General features: G+C 41.6%; 2 protein-coding genes across 6 annotated transcripts in view; one reads left to right on the plus strand and one right to left on the minus strand.

The window, feature by feature from the left end:
• The window catches only part of CDK17 (cyclin dependent kinase 17), a 124,659-nt gene extending 108,716 nt beyond the window's left edge, over window positions 1-15,943 (plus strand). For all 5 annotated transcript variants that reach the window (XM_044280577.1, XM_044280576.1, XM_044280575.1 and 2 more), the window contains 6 exons: window positions 1,041-1,138; window positions 3,040-3,145; window positions 4,896-4,938; window positions 6,294-6,384; window positions 7,874-7,951; window positions 10,599-15,943. In XM_044280577.1, coding sequence (XP_044136512.1) covers window positions 1,041-1,138; window positions 3,040-3,145; window positions 4,896-4,938; window positions 6,294-6,384; window positions 7,874-7,951; window positions 10,599-10,636 — 454 coding nt within the window. In that variant the 3' untranslated portion in view covers window positions 10,637-15,943. The remainder of the gene's footprint in view (window positions 1-1,040; window positions 1,139-3,039; window positions 3,146-4,895; window positions 4,939-6,293; window positions 6,385-7,873; window positions 7,952-10,598) is intronic.
• Window positions 15,944-16,081: 138 nt separating this feature from the next.
• The window catches only part of ELK3 (ETS transcription factor ELK3), a 43,037-nt gene continuing 39,497 nt past the window's right edge, over window positions 16,082-19,621 (minus strand). The window contains exons 4-5 of the mRNA XM_044280580.1: window positions 17,668-17,790; window positions 16,082-16,972 (exon numbers count right to left, since the gene is read on the minus strand). Coding sequence (XP_044136515.1) covers window positions 16,874-16,972; window positions 17,668-17,790 — 222 coding nt within the window. The 3' untranslated portion in view covers window positions 16,082-16,873. The remainder of the gene's footprint in view (window positions 16,973-17,667; window positions 17,791-19,621) is intronic.

The raw sequence follows: 19,621 nt of genomic DNA on the forward strand, positions 1-19,621 counted from the left end.
CCCTAAAAAATCAATATCGGTCGATCCCTAATTCTGACTAATCTAGGAGTCTAGTATCTGTGCTCTAGGTTATACAATTTGATACGCTTGTTATCACATTTACAGCTTTACTGTATGTGTGCCCCATGGCAATATTGTGTGTGACACTTATTTGTGCACTCTTTACGCTACTATTATTTAGAATACAGGAGTGTGTTCCATTTTTTTTTTTTTTTTAAGGGAGTTGCTTGCAAATGGTAACAGCAGGTGTTGCTTTAAGCAATTATACATTGTGGCTGCTTAAACATAACCACTTCCTTTTGTTTGAGCTGGTTAGTTATCCGAAAGTATCAGACAGTATGCTGTCATTATTTTCCTGTAGCAGTTCTGCAACTGTGTACTTCTTAGTGTTGTATCTTTTTGGCCTCTATTGGGTGAATTGGGAGCCTGTAGATACATTTGACGTATGCATCTAGAATTTTCCAAGGGCATATGGCCAATGTACACTGGAAAACACAGTGTGAAAGTTTCCTGAGTGAATTTATTTTACACATGAAGTTGGGGGACACAATTTGTCCAATTTGCCAATAGCTGCCTAGTTTACATGTAGAATCTGAGTTAGGCCTCATGCACACGACCGTTGTTTTGGTCCGCATCCGAGCCGCAGTATTTGCGGCTTGGATGCAAACCCATTCACTTCAATGGGGCCGCAAATGATGCGGACAGCACTCCGTGTGCTGTCTGCATCCGTTGCTCTGTTCCGTAGTCCGCAAAAAAAATATAACCTGTCCTATTCTTATCTGTTTTGCTGACAAGAATAGGCAGTTATATTATAGGCTGTCCTTGCCGATCTGCAAATCGCGGAATGCACACGGACGCCATCCGTGTTTTGCTCATCTGCAATTTGCGGACCGCAAAACACACAACAGTCGTTTGCATGAGGCCTTAGCAGTATCTTAATTTCTGTCATTCACAAAGTCTTTTAATTATTTGCTTTGATGTATATTTTGTCTTTTAAATGCTTTGGATAAATATTTATTGTGTGGATTCTTTCTTACAAGGGGTGTTGGTTGTATATTTTTCGAAATGGCTTCAGGAAGACCTCTTTTTCCGGGTTCTACAGTAGAAGATGAGCTTCACTTAATTTTCAGACTACTAGGTAAATATCACCATTCTTAAGAGGGGAAAGTGCATTTACTTATCTTCCTCCTCTGAGTTCTTCTCTTGTGTCATTGCATGGGGTTAAATGCATTTTATAATGTGTTCCTTGCCAAGAATAGTAATGGTCTTCATTTCAAAGTTGGCCTTTAAGGATCAATCATCAGAAAAAAAGACCTTTTTATCCAAGAGGATATTGCTGAAAGATGAAGGCAGGCCATATGCCATCAGATGCTGATACTGAAATAGTGTCTAGTGTCTCCATACATTCTTCCTGCAGCCTTATCATGCCATCATAGATTCCCCAGTCTGAGACATGGGTGTTAATCTTTATATAAATGCCATCTATTCATCTCAATCTTGTTGCTGAAAAGGTGGTTTGAGTCCATACCTATTTGTTGTGGAGCTGAGGGCTGTTCATTTCTCTTTATTTAACAGTTACAGTATTATATCATGTATGGCTACCTTTAAGGGGTTCTGCAAGACTAGCAAACCGGATTTAGGGTGCCGGGCCAGGTGCTAAAGTTTAAAGAAAAAAAAAAAAACCTCTCACCTGTCATCTCAGCCACTTCCAGTCCTCGAAGCACCAGAAGTTTGACATGTCGTCTTTATGCCTGTCAGTTCTGCTGGTCAATCAGATCTCCGTCACATGCTAGTGGGCACCCAAGAGACGGAGCTCTGGGCTGAACCAGTAGCACTCATGACAGACGAGTCCTTTGGCACCATGCCTGCTCCCCTAACCTTCCCAGTCTTGCGTAGATTAGGGGGACATTTGCAGGAGTCTAATATTTAGGATCCTTTTCAGTATAAGAGTCTAGTGACTCCTTATTTGGGACTTAAAAATGCTATATTTGTAATTTCTTCCTATTAGTACTGCTTCCCTGTTAGCAGCTTGTCGTAGCTATGACCTGCGAATATACTTCTATTGTAGGAGCCTAAGGTACTCTTCCTTCCCAATCTTTTGCACTGCAGCTCAGCCTGATTGTACCTACCGCAGTCTGTCTAGGACTTCAGTGCATGGAATTTTTAGAATAATTAAGTACAAAGACTGAAATAGAAGATTGCCAGTTAATTGCCACATACGTACTGAAGAAAATGTGACTTGATGCAGCAGAGTTCTATGGTTACTAGTAGAATTGCATCATGATGACCATATAGTATGTTGACCTTGCACCATAGTGAAATCTAAATGTAATCCCTATGGGGGTCATTTATCAAACGAGTGTAAAGTAGAACTGGGTAGAATCAGATTCCTCTAATTTTCCAAAAAGAGTTGTCTAAAATGAAAGGTGGAATCTGGTTGCTATGAGCAACTAAGCCGGTTCTAATTTACCCCCTATGTGCTGGATTGCATGCAGATTTCTCCTTTGACCATAGTATATACAATTTACAGCTAAATGTACATCTGTAGCAGGATGGACCGCCGCATACTCTGCACTGCCTGTAGTTGAGTTTTCTAAACCCCATTCACATGCATTATGTTGTGTTGCAGTAATCTGTACCAAAACATGCATATATATTTCACTTGTGAATATGTCCCTAAAATTGTATTGCAATTAGTCAGTCATCTAGCACACAGGATGGCATGTGTTTTTATACTATATTGCATATATTATTTTAGGCATCTTCATGCAGCAGGGTGGCTCAGTGGTTAGCACTGGGGTCCTAGGTTCGAATCCGACCAAGGACAATATCTGCATGGAGTTTGTATGTTCTCCCCGTGTTTACGTGGGTTTCCTCCCACACTCCAAAGATATACTGATAGGGGACTTAGATTGTGAGGGATGCAGAGTATTCATGATGAAAAATCTACAGGTATTTTGACACCAGTTTGACAATATATAAGAAATAATAATAGTTTATCTTGGCTTTTTACCTTTTTTTACTTGCTATGTTTTTCAGGCACTCCAACTGAAGAAACCTGGTCTGGAGTTTCTTCTAATGATGAGTTTCGGAACTACAATTTCCCCAAGTACAAACCTCAGCCTCTAATCAATCATGCTCCGAGGTATTGAATCATTCTTTGTAGCAGTAGGCTGCAGTTGTGAAATTAATACATTTCTGTCCAAAAACAAAACAAAACAAACCGTGCATTTCAGGTGATCATGTTCTTCAGAACAACAAGATTATGAAACTGACCGTATAAAAGTTCTTAAATTTACATCACATTAGAAGGCCTTCAGGCTAGGAAAAAATGATCACAGAAATATTTAACAGCTTTTCTGTTTTTTGGTATTAAAGCTTAAAGGGTGGAATCCACGTAAAAGGTTGGTTGGATGTTTTCGCAAGTGGACTATATTTTTTAAACTGCACCCCCTCTGTCCCAGTCCAGGAAGCTCCACGTCTTTGTGTTGGTGATGTATAAGAAGGGGGCTGACTGGCTTAGTTCATTAACTAAGCTATGAGCCCGTCTTCAGCTAGGGAGGAGAGACAATGGTTGGCAAACCACTTATGCCACCTGTCAAAAATTACACAACTGCCAACAGGGACTTTTAACGGAACCTCAAATGGCAGTGTGAACATAGCCTAGTCTGAATTATTTATCTATTTACAAGTGCATTGCCTGTACGAAAAGCATGCTTTCATATGTCATTTTGACATGGCAGAAAAATCTTATATAAAGGGTTTGTTCCCCCTTGCCCCTTCTAGGCACAGAAGACCATGGCTATCTGCATGGGTAAATATAGCCATGCAGAATCTGTGGCCCATTACTATTCAGCTATAGGCAATAACAAGCAACTGAAAAACATTTTTACCTGTCTGATTTTCATTCAAGTGGCAGAAGCTTAAGAAAATATTTAGTCTTTCCACATATTTAATAATGCTTCTATTACACTGAATTGATATCCAACACGTGTCATGAAATCATACTGTATAGCTGCTGGCAATGTGACAATATTCCTGAAGTGACATGAAGTTCTGTCACAAGACGTATTTGCAGGAGTCATTTCTCATTTTTTTCCCAGTATTATAACATTATGGGGGTCTTTTATGAAGACCAGCGTTTAAGACACTGGTGTTAACCCCTATATTTGGCTGTGGATCAGCTGGAGTTATGGGAGGCGCCGGCCTCTACATAACTTTGGCGCATTCAGCGCCAGCCTAAATGTAAGGCAGCTTCCAAGTTGTCTTACATTTAGGCAATTTTCTATGCCTAAATCAGGCTTGAATGCCCACCCATGTCGTGCCCATTTGTTTTTATGGTTCAATCATATTTATTGAAGCAAAAATGAAAAGGAGTTACAAAGTCACGCAAGTGAGGAAAAGGGCAATATGGCCTGAGCCCAATTATGAAGGAAACATGACTATCATAAATATGCCAATAAGTGTGACGAATCCGAACAAATAAGACCACGACAAGGGCTGAAAAACAGGGGGTAAGGAGATACAGGGGAGGGGGGGGGGGGGCGAGGGTATGTGAAGAAAAGAAACCTGAACTTCACCAGATACAACAACCAGTTTCTAGCCAAGTGTGACATCGAGGAGAGCTTCTGAATTGCAGCCAAGGGTCCCATGTTTGCGAGTATGGACGCGCCTGATTGTGGGCCTCAGCTCTCAGCTCTTCCATCCGGACCAGAGTGTCCATAGCGTGGACCCAGGTAGATCTCCTCAGGCGTGCCCATTTGTTTTTAGACCTGGCGTGAGCAGGGAATAGTTGCAGATTGCGGCTCAATGGCGTATTTCTGTCTAATAAATGACCCCCTATGTTCTTATGTTGTGTACATTATATTCTAACAAGCTCAATGTATCTATTTCAGGTTAGACTCTGAAGGAATTGAGCTGTTAATAAAGTTTCTTCAGGTGGGTAATTTTCTGTTTGCGTGCACATGCATCTTGTATGACATTACAGAATAACGTACAGTATAAAAAAGGTACTGTGCAGAACTCAGTGGCGCGATGTGCATAGTACCATATTTTGTGTTCAAACATGAAGTCTTGCACAAACTTGTTAGGCTAGTCTCACACAGGGAACAGCCTGCCGGATCTCCTTGTATTCTGGCATTGCCAGAAGCTACAGCGTTGCCGTCCAGCCCCAATAGCTACAACAACTAGGACCCTCGCCGATCAGCTTTTTAAGAAGGCAGCCGCTCTTGCAGTGTTGAATGACAACACATTTATCGGTCACATGGCCTAGGCACAGCTCTGCCGTATAGAAGTGAATGAGCTGAGCTGCAATACCAAGCACAGCCACTATACAGTGTACAGCGCTGTGTTTGGTGAGCATGGAGAAGGCTGCGGCGCTCACAGGAGTGTTGGTGCTGATTGGCAGGGGTACAGAGTGTGAGACCCCCACCGATCAGACATTAATGACCTATGCAGAACATAGGTCATCAGTATTTACATCTTGGAAAACCCTTTTAAGGGTAAGTTCACATCACCGTTTATTTTTCAGTTCTGCATGCAAATAACTGCTTCTCAGGATATGTTTTTCTTTACAGGATCAATTTTTTTCCTTTTATTTTTCTGTTCTTCTGGCAGATCAAAAGAACAGAAAAGTAAACAGTCATGTGAACTGAGCCCATCTCCTCCAGACAGGGTGCTAGGTCCCCTTGAAGTATGGATACTTATAAGCAATGCTCCATGGGAAATTAATATGCAGAGAGGTTTCTGGAGCTGGTTCTCTGAGTCAGTCAGTCATATGGCAAGGGAAAATAAAGCCAGCTTAATATCCATCAATCTGTACTAACAAGGGCAAGCACCCTGTGAAACGGCTATCTACGGATGGATATTTGGCCTGGCTATTTTCCCTAGTTATGTCCCATGGCTTTTTAAAATGTCTGACTTTTAGAGAGCCACTTCTACAAGGTGGCACCAGCAATGTGGTTCTCTTTTCTTGAGAGATACCTCTTTGCAAGCCCTCCAGATGTACAGTTCTGGCAGAAGGCTCAGAAAGTCATGTGAACCCAGCCGAAGGTGCTGACTGTTTGCTAGATATGTGAAAGCTGCAGAAGGAACATGAATATGGTTTACTGTAAAGACAGATTTTATGGATGCTTAATTGGGTTGCAATATTGGTCCTGAGAGAGAGCAGTTCTGAATGTCGTTTCACTTTGCAGGTATATCGCTGTCAGTGATGTATTGTTCTGCCACCTGCCCCTGTATATTCGCAGTGTGCAATGCGAGGTCCTAACATAACATTGTTCTTTATCTTACAGTATGAGTCTAAGAAGAGGATTTCAGCAGAAGACGCTATGAAACATGCTTACTTCCGAAGTCTGGGAACAAAAATACATAGCTTACTAGAAAGTAATTATCCCAACATTTCTAATTTACGTTCTACCAAAGTTGCAACTAGCTAGAAAAGTGTGTAATCTACCTGTATTTGTGTTATAGCTACATAGTTGGTAAGGCAGGAAAAAGAGCAAGTCCAATCTGTAATCCTGCTATACTGATCCAGAGGAAAAAAAAAAAAAACTATGATCCTATGATGAAGGTGCCAATTGCCCCATATTAAAGGGCTCCAGCAACCTGTATAGCAAGCATGTTCCACATCCCTAAGCGGCTGTAGAAGTGAAGACAACTAATCTTAGTCACTTCTAGGACAGGTTGATGGATGACATTATTATCCCATTCCTGCAGAACCCCTTTAAGGATGAAAAATTCCTTCCCTACTTCAATTGTAAAAACCAGAGTAAATCAGTAGGTTAATGCCCCATCTTTACAAATCTAGTGCCTGTAACCTGTAATGATTTTACCGTCAAGAAAGCCATCTGAGCCCTACAAAGAATCAGCCATCACAACATACTCTGGCAGAGTTCCGGAACCTCACTGCTCTTACAGTAAACAATTAATGTCCATGTTGATGTGAAAGAGGACCTTTCATGGATTTTTATTAATTGAGATAAATACCTTTACTTGCGGGGTACACCCCGCTAATGCTGCCACCCTGCCTGATTATTTTAAATATCGCTCCTGCGCCCCGCTGTGTTCCCCTGTATTTTTCCCACTCAGTATGCTAATACTGAGCAACGGTACAGGGAGGAGGAGACGCCAGGGTTTCTCAATGGGCGTATCCTTCTCCCTGGCTGTGCCGCGATCCAATCACAGCGGAGAGTGTCACAGCCAGGGAGCCACTCTGACACTCAACAGAAGTTAACGCCAGAGCTACACAGCACCACCAACATTCTAGTGACGGGACCCTTTTGGCACCCCACTGTTGACTGTGACCCAGTCTGAGGCTGTACCGTCACCAACTACTGAAACCTCTGTATCCTGGTGTTAAGCCATGTAATACATTGCCCCCTAGTACCAACCTTTTATGTGATACAGCATCAAACACACATCCATATCATTACACTGGTCCAGTCTGGAACTTACCTCCTCACACAGATATAATTCTGAGTTACATTTAGAGGTTTTCATAATGTCTCACAAATACCTACCAAGTGGTGCCACTTTGTAAATGCATGTCACTGTAATTCAGGCTAAGGACAGCAGTAGTGCCAGTACAGTAATAACATCCAAACTAATTTACCCATACATCTTACAGCCATTGCAGACTATCCATAAAATTGTCCCACAGTAGATTATTTCCAATCATCTGCAGTGTTCTTAGAGCGCTTACTGCCTGAGAAATACACATACAATACTGCCAAGGAGTGCCCTGTGGTAAAAACTTCATTCCGCAATGAAGCTTAAAATGGACTGTAATATATTCGGCTGCAGGTTATAAGATAGTACAATTGTTTATTTCATATTTTCTGAGCACCTGTTTTATTTTTTTTTTACCATTCAGACATATCAATATTCAGTCTTAAGGATATCCAGCTGCAGAAGGATCCTGGTTTTCGGAATTCTTCCTATCCAGAAGCGGGTATGCGGCTTAGCATGCATTGCATTCGGAATGACTTCAGACCCTTTCACTTTTTTCACATTTACATTTTTTGGCCTTGTGCTAAAATTAAAATAAAAAAATAGGTTTTCCTCCATCATTCTGCACTCAATACCCCATAATCAGAAAGTGAAAACAAAATGTTTGGAAAATTTGCTAAGTTATTGAAAAGGAAAAACTAAAATCTTGCATCAAAGTATTCAGACTCTTTACTCAGACTCAGTTGAAGCATCTTTGGCAGCGATTACCGCCTCCAGTTTTCTAGGGTATGATGACACAAGATTTGCACACCTGGATTTGGGATTTCTGCCATTCTTCTCTGTAAATGCTCTCAAGCTCTGTCAGGTTGCAGACATGCTTGGCTGTTCTCTGAACTTTCACAGAATTGAAAGGAACATGCTGGGAGTTGTAGTTTCACAATAGTTGGAGTGCTGAAGGTTGCCGATCCCAGATATATAGGAATGGGAGGAGCCCAGAGCTAAATTTCAAGTGTCATAGCAAAGGGTCTGAATACTTTACTCACACGAGTGAGTTTTCCTACACTGGTGCAATTTGTGACGTGACGTGAACCCATTGCACCCGCACTGAAACCTGACGCATTTGTTTCAATGGGTCTGTGTACATGAGCGGTTTTCTTTTTCATTTTTTTTTTCATACATCAGTTCTGCGTTGAGTGAAAAAACGTATTATGTTCTATATTCAGCGTTTTTCACTGATAGTTGGTAGGAGATGTTGTTTGTAAATTGCAGACAAAACTGACTGAACTTGCTTGCAAAATGGTGCGAGTTTCACTGAACGCATCCGGACCAAATCCGTCACGCTCGTGTGAAAGTGGACTTAGGCCTCTTTCACACAAAACGATTTAGATTAGATCCAGATGCGTTCAGTGACACTCGCACCATTTTGCAAGCAAGTTCAGTCTGTTGTGTGGTGGGATTGCGTTCAGTTGTTCAGTTTATTCCGCACGGGTGCAATGTGTTTTGATGCTTTTTTCACGAGATTGGTAAACTGAAGATTTACAAACAACATCTCTTAGCAACCATCAGTAAAAAACGCATTGCAACCGCACTGCAGAATATAGAACATGCAGCATTTTTCACACAACGCAAAACGAATGCGTGAAAAAAAAAAACTCATATACACAGACCCATTGAAATGAATGGATCAGGATTCAGTGCGGGTGCTATGCGTTCATGTCACGCATTGCACCCGCGTGGAAAACTTGCTCGCGTGAAAGGGGCCTTAGGCTCCCAGCACTGTACCTGTACGGTGCTGAGAGGGTCTTTAAACATGGCCTGCACTCGCACGTGCAGCGGGCGTCATAGCCGGCGGGTATCTGCTGTTTCAAACAGCAGAGGCCTGCAGGTTAAGTCTGTGACTGGCAGTAATGCCGATCGCAGTCATTTAATCCTTTAGATGGCGTGGTCAAGTGCGACGATGGGGGATTCTAGTCATTCATTCTAATATGCTGAGTCTCTCGGGAGAGACCCAGTGTATTAGAACTGCGGTTCTGAGGGGGCTATAAAAAAAAAAATGTTAAAATAAAAAAAAACTAATGAAACCACACTAAGGGGGAGATTTCTCAACCCACTGCACCAGAAACTAGCAAACAGTACTGAACAAACAGTCACTATTAGTAGTGTGAAACTAGACTAAGGGCTCTTTCACACCTGCGTTCTTTTCTTCCGGCATAGAGTTCCGTCGTCGGGGCTCTATGCCGGAAGAATCCTGATCAGTTTTATCCTAATGCATTCTGAATGGAGAGAAATCCGTTCAGGATGCATCAGGATGTCTTCAGTTCAGGACCGGAACTTTTTTGGCAGGAGAAAACACCGCAGCATGCTACGCTTTTTGCTCTGGCCAAAAATCCTGAAGACTTGCCGCAAGACCGGATCCGGAATTAATGCCCATTGAAAGGCATTAATCCGGATCCGGCCTTAAGCTAAACGTCATTTCGGCGCATTGCCGGATCCGACGTTTAGCTTTTTCTGAATGGTTACCATGGCTGCCGGGACGCTAAAGTGGTAAAGTGTAGCGGGGGAGCAGCATACTTACCGTCCGTGCGGCTCCCAGGGCACTTCAGAGTGACGTCAGGGCGCCCCACGCGCATGGATGACGTGATCACATGGCACGTCATCCATGCGCATGGGGCGCTCTGACGTCATTCTGGAGCGCCCCGGGAGCCGCACGGACTGTAAGTATACCGCTCCCCACTACTACTATGGCAACCAGGACTTTAATAGCGTCCTGGGTGCCATAGTAACACTGAAAGCATTTTGAAGACGGATCCGTCTTCAAATGCTTTCAGTTCACTTGCGTTTTTCCGGAACCGATGCACACATTACAGATTTGACTTCTCGGAATCAGAGGATAACCAGCTTACATCAAAATGTATACAAGAACCACTTCCATTCATAAAGTGACAAACCCCCCTGCTTAACCTTCACTTAACAAGAGTTTTTTTAGTCCTTTTCAGTCCATCCTTTGGACTTCCTCTCTGGCATTGTCAAAAATGATCTCCATGTCATTGTACACAATACTAAGCTTAGCTGGATAAAATAGCTAATATTTGAAACAATTTTCCTTCATACACAGTCTGGTTACAATGTGTTTTCCGTCTTGTTTGTAGGGCACGGCAAGAACAGAAGACAGAGCATGCTCTTTTAAGCAGTTTTTACGATCTGTTTCATACCAAGATCAGAAGCTTTGGTGACAACTCTTACTTCTGGTGGACTATGGACTGTTTGTCAACTTTGACCTACTGACAGTGGAGTTGTTTATTTCAGGCCTGCAGATTTCCTTCCCCCCCCCCCCCCTCTTTTTTAATATATATATATATATGTGTATATATATATATTTGTTGTCACAGTGTGACGAAGCTTGTACAGTCGGTTTTGAGGTCTCCTCTGCTGTTAGAGCCAGTAGGTTACAGCTGTCGATGTGACTGTAGCTGCAATTCTCGTGCAGGACTGAGACACAACGCGTCGTTATTTATTGCCGAATCATTGCTGCTAAATGACTACTGTCTGAATATTTACCACAACAGTTGAATGCCTGAAGAAGTTGCAGTGGCTTTACAATCTGTGAATGCATCGTTTTTGTTTATTTTTTAAGCCCAATGTTTTTTTTTTTATCCCTTTTTTTTTTTTCTCTCTCTTTTTATTAAATTGTATCGTTTCCATTAATACTATTTTGCTTTGCTTGGCCTTGAATATATTGGACCACATTTGACGTTTCAGCCGACCATCAGTTTCTTCCATTCAAATTATAATTGGCCACAATATTTTTTGAGTACCCAACAAATATCAGAAATCAATATTTTCCTGAGGTAGCAGGTAATCTGTTTACTAGAAAATCACATATATCTTATGATGAAAAATGACTCTCCCTCGTAATGTAATAATTTGTGTTGTAAAATTACCAAAATGTGCCTCTAGCACGATTAGTAAGGAGCAAGAGAAGTTTTCTATGGCAGTTTTATTAAGAAAAGTCAGATAATGTATTTGTTCATAAAGTGGGGAGGGCCGGAGACCTATTGTAAGGGAATTTTTTTTTATAATTTAAGCCAATTTCTCTGATACATAACAGTTGTGAATTGAAGCATGCCATATTTGCGCTAATATTTGCAAATTTTTACTTCTTTTATAGCTGTTGAAAAATGTGCGTGGATTTAGGCAGAAGGGGCTGGGGGAATTATTGGCACTATCATTTACATCCCAAATTGGTGTAAATAGCACAAATCTATACCTGCCATATTGACAGGCAAAGATGTGGCAAATTTATAAAGAAGCGTGCACCACTTGATAAATTTGGATTAAGACTGGTGTATGAAACGTTAGACTTCTGATGTTTTTTCTGGAACAGAATATGCAAAAACAGGTCTAAGATATTTTTGCTTTTCATTTTTTTTCTCCCAGCGTTTTTTAGGTTCGGTTGAATCTGTTGTACATGTAGTAGCAGAACTGAAACAGTTTTTTAAAGGGATATTTCTAGGTTATAGTTTTATGGCATATCACTATAGCAGGACCCCTCCAATAATTTAAACAAAGAGACAGTAAGGGCTCATGCACACGAACGTTTGCATTAGGGACGGCAAAATTCACGGGCACCGTCTGTGTGGCCTGTGCTGATAGAATCGGACCCATTTAATTCGTCTGCATCGCAGAAAAATAAAGCATGTTCTTTTTTTTTTTTGTGTTGCAAAGGCACGCACCTAACGCCACAGAAGCGCTCCGTAGTGCTTCCGTGCTGTGCCTTCGCTTTTGTATCTTCCGGATAGCGGACCTATTCAAGTGAAGGAGTCTGCATCCGTGATATGGTGCGCACACTGTCCGTCCTCCTTTATTGCGGACCCGCTGTTTGCAGGCCGCAATACGGGAACGGCTGGAACATGTTTGTGTGCATGAGCCCTAACATTGTTCAGGGCAAGTAATTGAAGGATTTGCAGCACTTCACTACAGCTGCTGCCCCTTTATTATGAAGAAAATGTATTGTAGATGTTGCATAAATATTCCCACTGACATGATGTAGTTCTATAAGGATGCCTTAAGTGTTCTAGTGCTCTTGATTTCTTACTACAGCACCAGAGTTCAAGGACCCCCCTCCCCCGCCTGTGGATTCCTTGTGTGTCGGAGCCTGCCACTTCCATAGAAATAAAGATGGTGCCTGCTACATGACCACTTTCTGTGTATCTTCTTGTACCAGTGCTTAAAGCATTCAGCGCATGTGCAGATAGAGGAGATTTCTTCTGAACGTATCTGCACATTTCCTGAATTTTTTTAATGTCGGTGCAGAAGAGGACACTGCTGGGAAAGTGGTTTCCTGGGTAAATCATGGGACCGCTGCCATCCTGATTGCTATGGATGCAGAGGCTGCCAGCATCCACCATTTACACATGAATTCTGTGGGCAGTGGGGGTCTTGTATTTGGGGTGCTGCAGTACCCACCAGTTTGACCTTTTTACAGATCTCTTTAGAAAGTGGACAACCCCTTTTAAGAATAAATATAGCAGCTAATGAGTCCTTGCAGCTACATGTGTATCAAAAGATTCCAATGCTCACACATGGATAACTGTGGTGCGAATTGGTTGATACAAACCGCCAGAATGACTAAATAGTAAAACTGATTGGGTTAATTTTTCAAACTGGTGTAAAATAGAATTCTTAGTTGCCCATAGTAACCAATCAGATTCCTCCTGTCATTTTCCAAAGGAGCTGTCAAAAATGAAAGGTGGAATCTGATTGGTTGCTATGGGCAAACTAAGCCAGTTCTACTTCACACCAGTTTGATAAATGACCCCAGATGTTCTTACTGTGTGTATAGTATTCAAAGGTAAAACATGCCACATACCATCATATGCTGGATAGCAGAAGATGTCAGATAAGGTTTTGTAGCATTAATGTACCATACAGTATTATACTGCTGGGAAGATACATAAGTGATCTTTGTATGGCCATTAGACCTCATACTGTTCATAGAGGTTCAATTGATATACCAAATACTTTAAATAATATATGACTAAATCCCTCAAACCACAGAATAAAAAATAAAGATGCTCTGCGGAGAGGGACGGTTTTATTACTGAAAAACAATATCATTTTGGAGAAAATAATTTTAAAATGATTCTAAACTTGATGGGCCTCAGTTCGGATTGTTGGAGCTCAATGAAGTGTGTATGTCACATGCTACTACCTTTCCCTGCCCTCTGATCAGATTATACACTTGTTCTACTATAGCTGTTAAAGAGACAACTCTGCATTCTAGAGGGCTCCTAATGGCTGAGAAAATGTACAATTGAAAACTTATGAAACCTGTCTGGCCCCCAGAACAGGTTAAATGTCTAAGCCATTGCAGTATTGGGTTCTCCTAACCAGCAGGCCTAAAAGTGCAACATGAAAATTGCTCTCAGTCTCCAAAAGTAAAAACGGTGATCTAAGTTCATACAAAATGTAGGCAAAAGAAGGCAATGTGATAAAAGAAGAAACACTCACCTGTTAGAACCGCCACCACTCTGGTGCCGTGTGCATCTACACACAGAGGGCTGCAGCCTGCAATCACTGGCCTCGAGCCCCATGCCCAAATATTTTATGCCCTCAGACAACCCCTCTAATCTTCTTTTCTGACTTCACTTGTCACACATCGTCCTGAAGTTGGGGTCAGTGTGTTTATTATCTGAAGTACTGCGTGCACCTTTATCATGAACACATTATTATGACTGTAAATCTTCAGAAACTAGCTGGTATATCCTGAATGGACTGTATGGCGGTTCTTTGAGCTAACTCTGTAGAGCATTCGGGGATCTGCTATTTCTGTTTTGATAAAAAAAAATAGACTTTTAGGCAATTTAACAGTATTACGTGACCTTCTCCCCCTTTATTTTATTTGTGAATAGTGATTGTGGAGCACGTGGGTTGTTTTGTCAATATAACCAATATGATATGGGATTTGATTTTGATTTTGTTAGAGAACGGCAAGTTCACGTCCAATAACAGTGAATATTGGACCACTACTACTTTTCATAAATTTCTGAAACCAATCCGTAGAGCTAACAATGTTTATTTTGAACTGACAAACCTGTATTAATATTGTACCTTTTGAAGTATGAATATTCAGTGGTATACAATAGTCTTGTTTTCAATCTCATGGGGGACAAATATTTCTTTGTTGTAAGGCACTTTCCTTCCATCTGAATTTCTTGTACAACACAGGAATATGTTCAATTTGGGTTTTGTTTTTGTTTTGTTTTTTTGCTTTATACTTCCCATCCCCTGGTGCTGATTTCTACGGTGTTTTATAAAATTGTCCAGGTTGAAAAAATATAAATAAACTGGTTCTTAATATTTGACATTTCCCGTTTGTGGTAATAGTTCAGTAGGTAACCTCAGCAATAATAAATCCTGTTTTGAGTTTACAGTACTCACATAACCATATGCTCACTACAATGGCTCTTCATTCAACATGCACTTTCGAATGCCACACAATATATTGGCAGAATCTTCAGCGTTTCCCATTTAATTTGTCAATTTGTCAGTTTATTATAACAATGTCCTTATAAATGCTTATTAACCACTGCTCTCATACAACTCTTAGGGCTGATTCACACGACCGTGCTTGTTCTGGGAAACGTGTCAGCCACATAATCCGGACCGACCGTCCTGACTGCATCATAGTCGGTTCCTATCGAATAGTGGGTCTAATATACCGTACTCACATGATTTGAGTACAGTATGTTACACCCGAGATCAGCTCAGACTGACTGTATCAATACACTATGATGCAGTCAGTATGGGTCAGGGGAGTTATGGTCATTCTGTGAGATGGGTCAAGCACATGGGCGATGTTTCCCAGACTGAGCACGTCCGTGTGAATCAGCCCTTATATACAAGCCTCTGCACTGATGGTGCAGCTTATAGATGTTACCTGTGGAGCTCATCTATTAACAGTTGGTCTCATTTTGCAATATTTTCCCTTTACAGTGATGGGGAACCGCTGTCTTATGCTGACTAAATGGACATATCCATAAAACAGCATCCCTCAGTTGCTCCAGGGATTCTGCACTCTTGTCCTCCACCATATACTTGAGCATGCCTTATTTGTTGGCCTCGTCTTTCAAACACAGCCAGCCCTACAAATTCAGGTTTAAATTGTGTGACTGGGATTTTAACATTTTCATGTTGTGCTTCTATAATTTAGTTCAGATATTGTTAACTGAACCATTAATGTATCTGAAACCTCAACAATGTCGGGTAGAGGCCACTCTGCAGTGTCAAGATCTGGGACCGGTCTTGGAAGAAATTTTTTGTACTCTATATTTTCTTACATGCTGAGGACTCTGGTATCTTGTGTATAAAAACAGTGCCAGGGAAAGTGTCCTTGATGTCTGTAGCAACCAGAGTTCAGTTTTCAAGTTATTCAATGTGATGCCAGGTTTCTATGGGTAGAAAAGTAACTTAAATAACTGTGAGCACCCCCACAGCTTCCCCACCGATAAAATAAGATCACTGGAGTATGACATAACACCATCAATTTCTTATGCTGCAATATTATAAATATACTTATAGTATATTTTGGGCTTATGTGGAGTCTGATAAAAGTAATTTATGGAATCTTACATTTACATACAGTATTTTATTATTTTTATTCCCTACAATGGAAACAGTGTATGTCCATAATTACATGTACATTAAAAAAAGCACTAAATATAAACATTGCTGAGTACATATTTGGGGAAACGGGCACAGAAATTCTATCAGAGGTATGTCTTCCTAAAGGTTTCCCCTAATGCAGGAAAAAAAAAAATATATAAAACATTTACAAAAAAAATGATGCAAAAAGAAGGCACAGCCGGTTATAGTTTCTATAAGCTGAAGTGCATAACATAGAATTGGGGCGAGGAGCTTTCCATCCTTCTCTGCTCCAATACGCATTGACCTTTTAAAATTGGAATACAAAACCTGTAATACATGATAAATCCTTTGTCCTGCTAGTAAATGTTCCAGCAGTTTGCTCTGGGTCATAGGAACAATGCTGTACTTGTTCGTGATGCGCCACACATACATGGGATACCATTCAGAGTCTTTTGTATCGAGGCAGGACGAGGAATATACGAGTAAACAACAGTCTATCAGACTTTTATCAAGGAGCTAGCTACCAACCAGTCCAGGTACAGTTTATATATGCGGGACATTTTGGTTAACACTGTGTCCAGGCCAGTTTCAGCTATCCACCCTGTGACATACATACTGAAATCCAGGATGACGGGAGACAATGTTTTAGCCTGAAATTTCTTAAGAATGGGAATACTATGAGGTGATCAGTCTTGCTCACTTCAGGCCTGCCCGCTGTTTGTGTGACATCCAGGAGTGCTTATGGAATTGAACATGTCCATAGTGCCTTGAGATAACATCAGGACTTTTGAGAGCTTGATGACAACAGCACTGGAGATGATGACCTATCAAGCCCTGGAAGCTGCAATGGCAAGTGACTGTTCAGCAGGTTTGGAAACTGGAGACAAAAACAAAACAAAAACTGCTTAGATCTGTTTAAAACAAGTGGATACTTCAAGGGGTTGTCTCATCTTGCCATGACTAAGGCTACTTTCACACTTGCATTTTGTGCGGATCCGTCATGGATGGATCTGTTCAGATAATACAACTGTCTGCATCCGTTCAGAATGGATCAGTTTGTATAATCTTTAACATAGCCAAGACAGATCCGTCTTGAACACCATTGAGGATCCGTTTGGCTCAGTTTCATCAGACGGACACCAAAACGCTGCTTGGTGTCCGCCTCCAAAGCGGAATGGAGACTGAACTGATGCATTCTGAGCGGATCCTTTTCCATTCAGAATGCATACTGATCCGTTGGACTGCTTGTGAGAGCCCTGAACGGATCTCACAAAGCCAAAACGCCAGTGTGAAAGTAGACTAAGGCGAGAGGAGACTAAGCCATGACCACAAAGTGGTCAGCGCTCACAATTTCAGTAGCTCTTATTCCAGTGCTCGGGAGCTACAGAAACAGCACAGCAAGCTATGCGTTTTCTGAGTTGGAGCATAAGCATAGCTTGCTGTGCAACCATGTTTCTGTAGCTTGAACCAGAGAGCGCTGGCCCACTTTGCTGTTTCCCGGCCACCTGGTGGTGGAGGCTGTCCTATCTCGCCTTAGTAACATTGAGATGAGATGTATGTATTTGCACTTACCTGGAATAGGGTGTTTGGTCCTTGCAACCTGGCAGGACTTAATGGAGCTACTGGGCTGAGGCTGCTCCAGAAGTGGATGCTGGACAAGAGTGGACTTGGAGTTAACAACAGTCCATTAGGCGTCTGCAAGACAAAATGTATATTTAAACAGATTTATAAAGGACATAATATTTATTTGTTTAGCAATAGACCAAACTTTGTCATAGGGCTTAATGTTACATCCATGTAACAGCACTGAAATCCGCAAGTGTGTATTTTTAGGTTATTGTAGATGTTGATTTCACATTGACGTCTAAGGGGAAATTGAGCCTCACAAAATCCATAACACAATAGGGGTCATTTACTGTCCAGTAATATGCCTATATCTGCAACTTTTCCCCGCTCACGCCAGGTCTAACAAAGTGGGCATGACCGGTAAGGGGATGGGCCAACAGGCCTGTCTCATTCGTCATTATCTACGCCTGTTTTAGGCATAGAAAATGGTCAAAATTTAAGACCGCAATGAAGCTGGCTTACATTTAGAAGAGGCGGTAGATCTGCCGAAGTTATGTAGAGGTCTGCACCTGTTCAAAAAAATCAGCGGTTCCACCACCATCTATAGGGACTATTAAGACCGGCATCTAAAACGCCAGTCCTAATAAATGACCCCCTAATGTTTTCTGCGGCACACATGCAAATAGGTAGTAGACAACTTTAAACACCATAGGAATACATGGGGAACTATTTATTGTGCATATTGTTTTTGCAAATACATTCCCCCCACATGTCAAAGCATCCTTAATAACAGGCTCTTGTGACACGTGTAGCACTCCATTTTCAGATATTGCCTACAGTCATTCCGGTGTCATTTATTCACCTGATAGCATGGCAGCAGTTCAGGTGTCCATGTTTCTGTGACATGGTTACCCAGCCTCAAATAATAAAAACAAACTGTTGCCTGAATCAGACATGTATATTTTAAAGGGGCTGTAATAGGAAGTGATAGCATATTGCAAATACATGATATCGCTTTCTGATTGGTAGGGGCCTGACTTCAGGGACTCCCTACACTCATATGATCTTTTGAGTGCAGGACAATAGCCCCGCGGGCGGCCCGACGTGCACAGCATCATTGTAATCTATTATGCTGTGCGCTCCCGTGCGTACGCTCAATGCCGTTCCGGGACTTATGGCCCGCTCAGGGACCGTATGTCACGGAGGGCATACGGTCGTGTGCAAGAGGCAGCAGTTCCCTGCAAATTCAGGGACATTGCTGAGTAGGGAAAACTTGTGGCAGCCTGACACCTACCGATTAGGATATGCAATTACTTTCTATGATGAGAAAGCCCCTTCATAATTTTCAGACATGGATATAATGACAGCGACAAAATATGTTCAAGTGTAGTATTTGAATAGTAGGAATAAGTAAAAGAAGAGAATAAAGCAAGCAAGCACTGTACCACTGCTCTGACATATACCAGAATGGGGAATTTAAAAGATTACAGATAGTTTCCCCAAGATATTATGATCACCTCATTGCCGGTTTAGAAATGGGCAAAGAGAAATCGCATATGTAAAATCGCTATGTGTGATTACTATTTGAGCCTGTCTGTCATGTGCATGGTCCTGTTAATGAATTTTGATGCTCAGACTTTTTAGTGTGGTCTTTTTGACAAAATCTGCAACAGCGGCCCCAAACGGATCTTCCAACAAAGGTGTGAATAAGCCCTAATCTGTAAAACAGAGATGTCCCCTACACATTCCATAGGTTAGAAACTTTGTGAAAGTGTTATGTGGTGGCACGTCGAATCCCTACAGAACTGTGGAGATGTGCTGCTGTACAGAGTCATGTACTGTGACTTTGCTGTGTATATGGAGCCTTAATCTCATTTGCATGCAGAGCTGTTTTTCTTTGCCTTCTAGTGAACAGATTGGGACACAAAAGAATAATTCAGTGCGCCATGGCCTCCTTGAG

The sequence above is a fragment of the Bufo gargarizans genome, chromosome 2 (assembly GCF_014858855.1).
Source record: "Bufo gargarizans isolate SCDJY-AF-19 chromosome 2, ASM1485885v1, whole genome shotgun sequence".
NCBI lineage: Eukaryota > Metazoa > Chordata > Amphibia > Anura > Bufonidae > Bufo > Bufo gargarizans.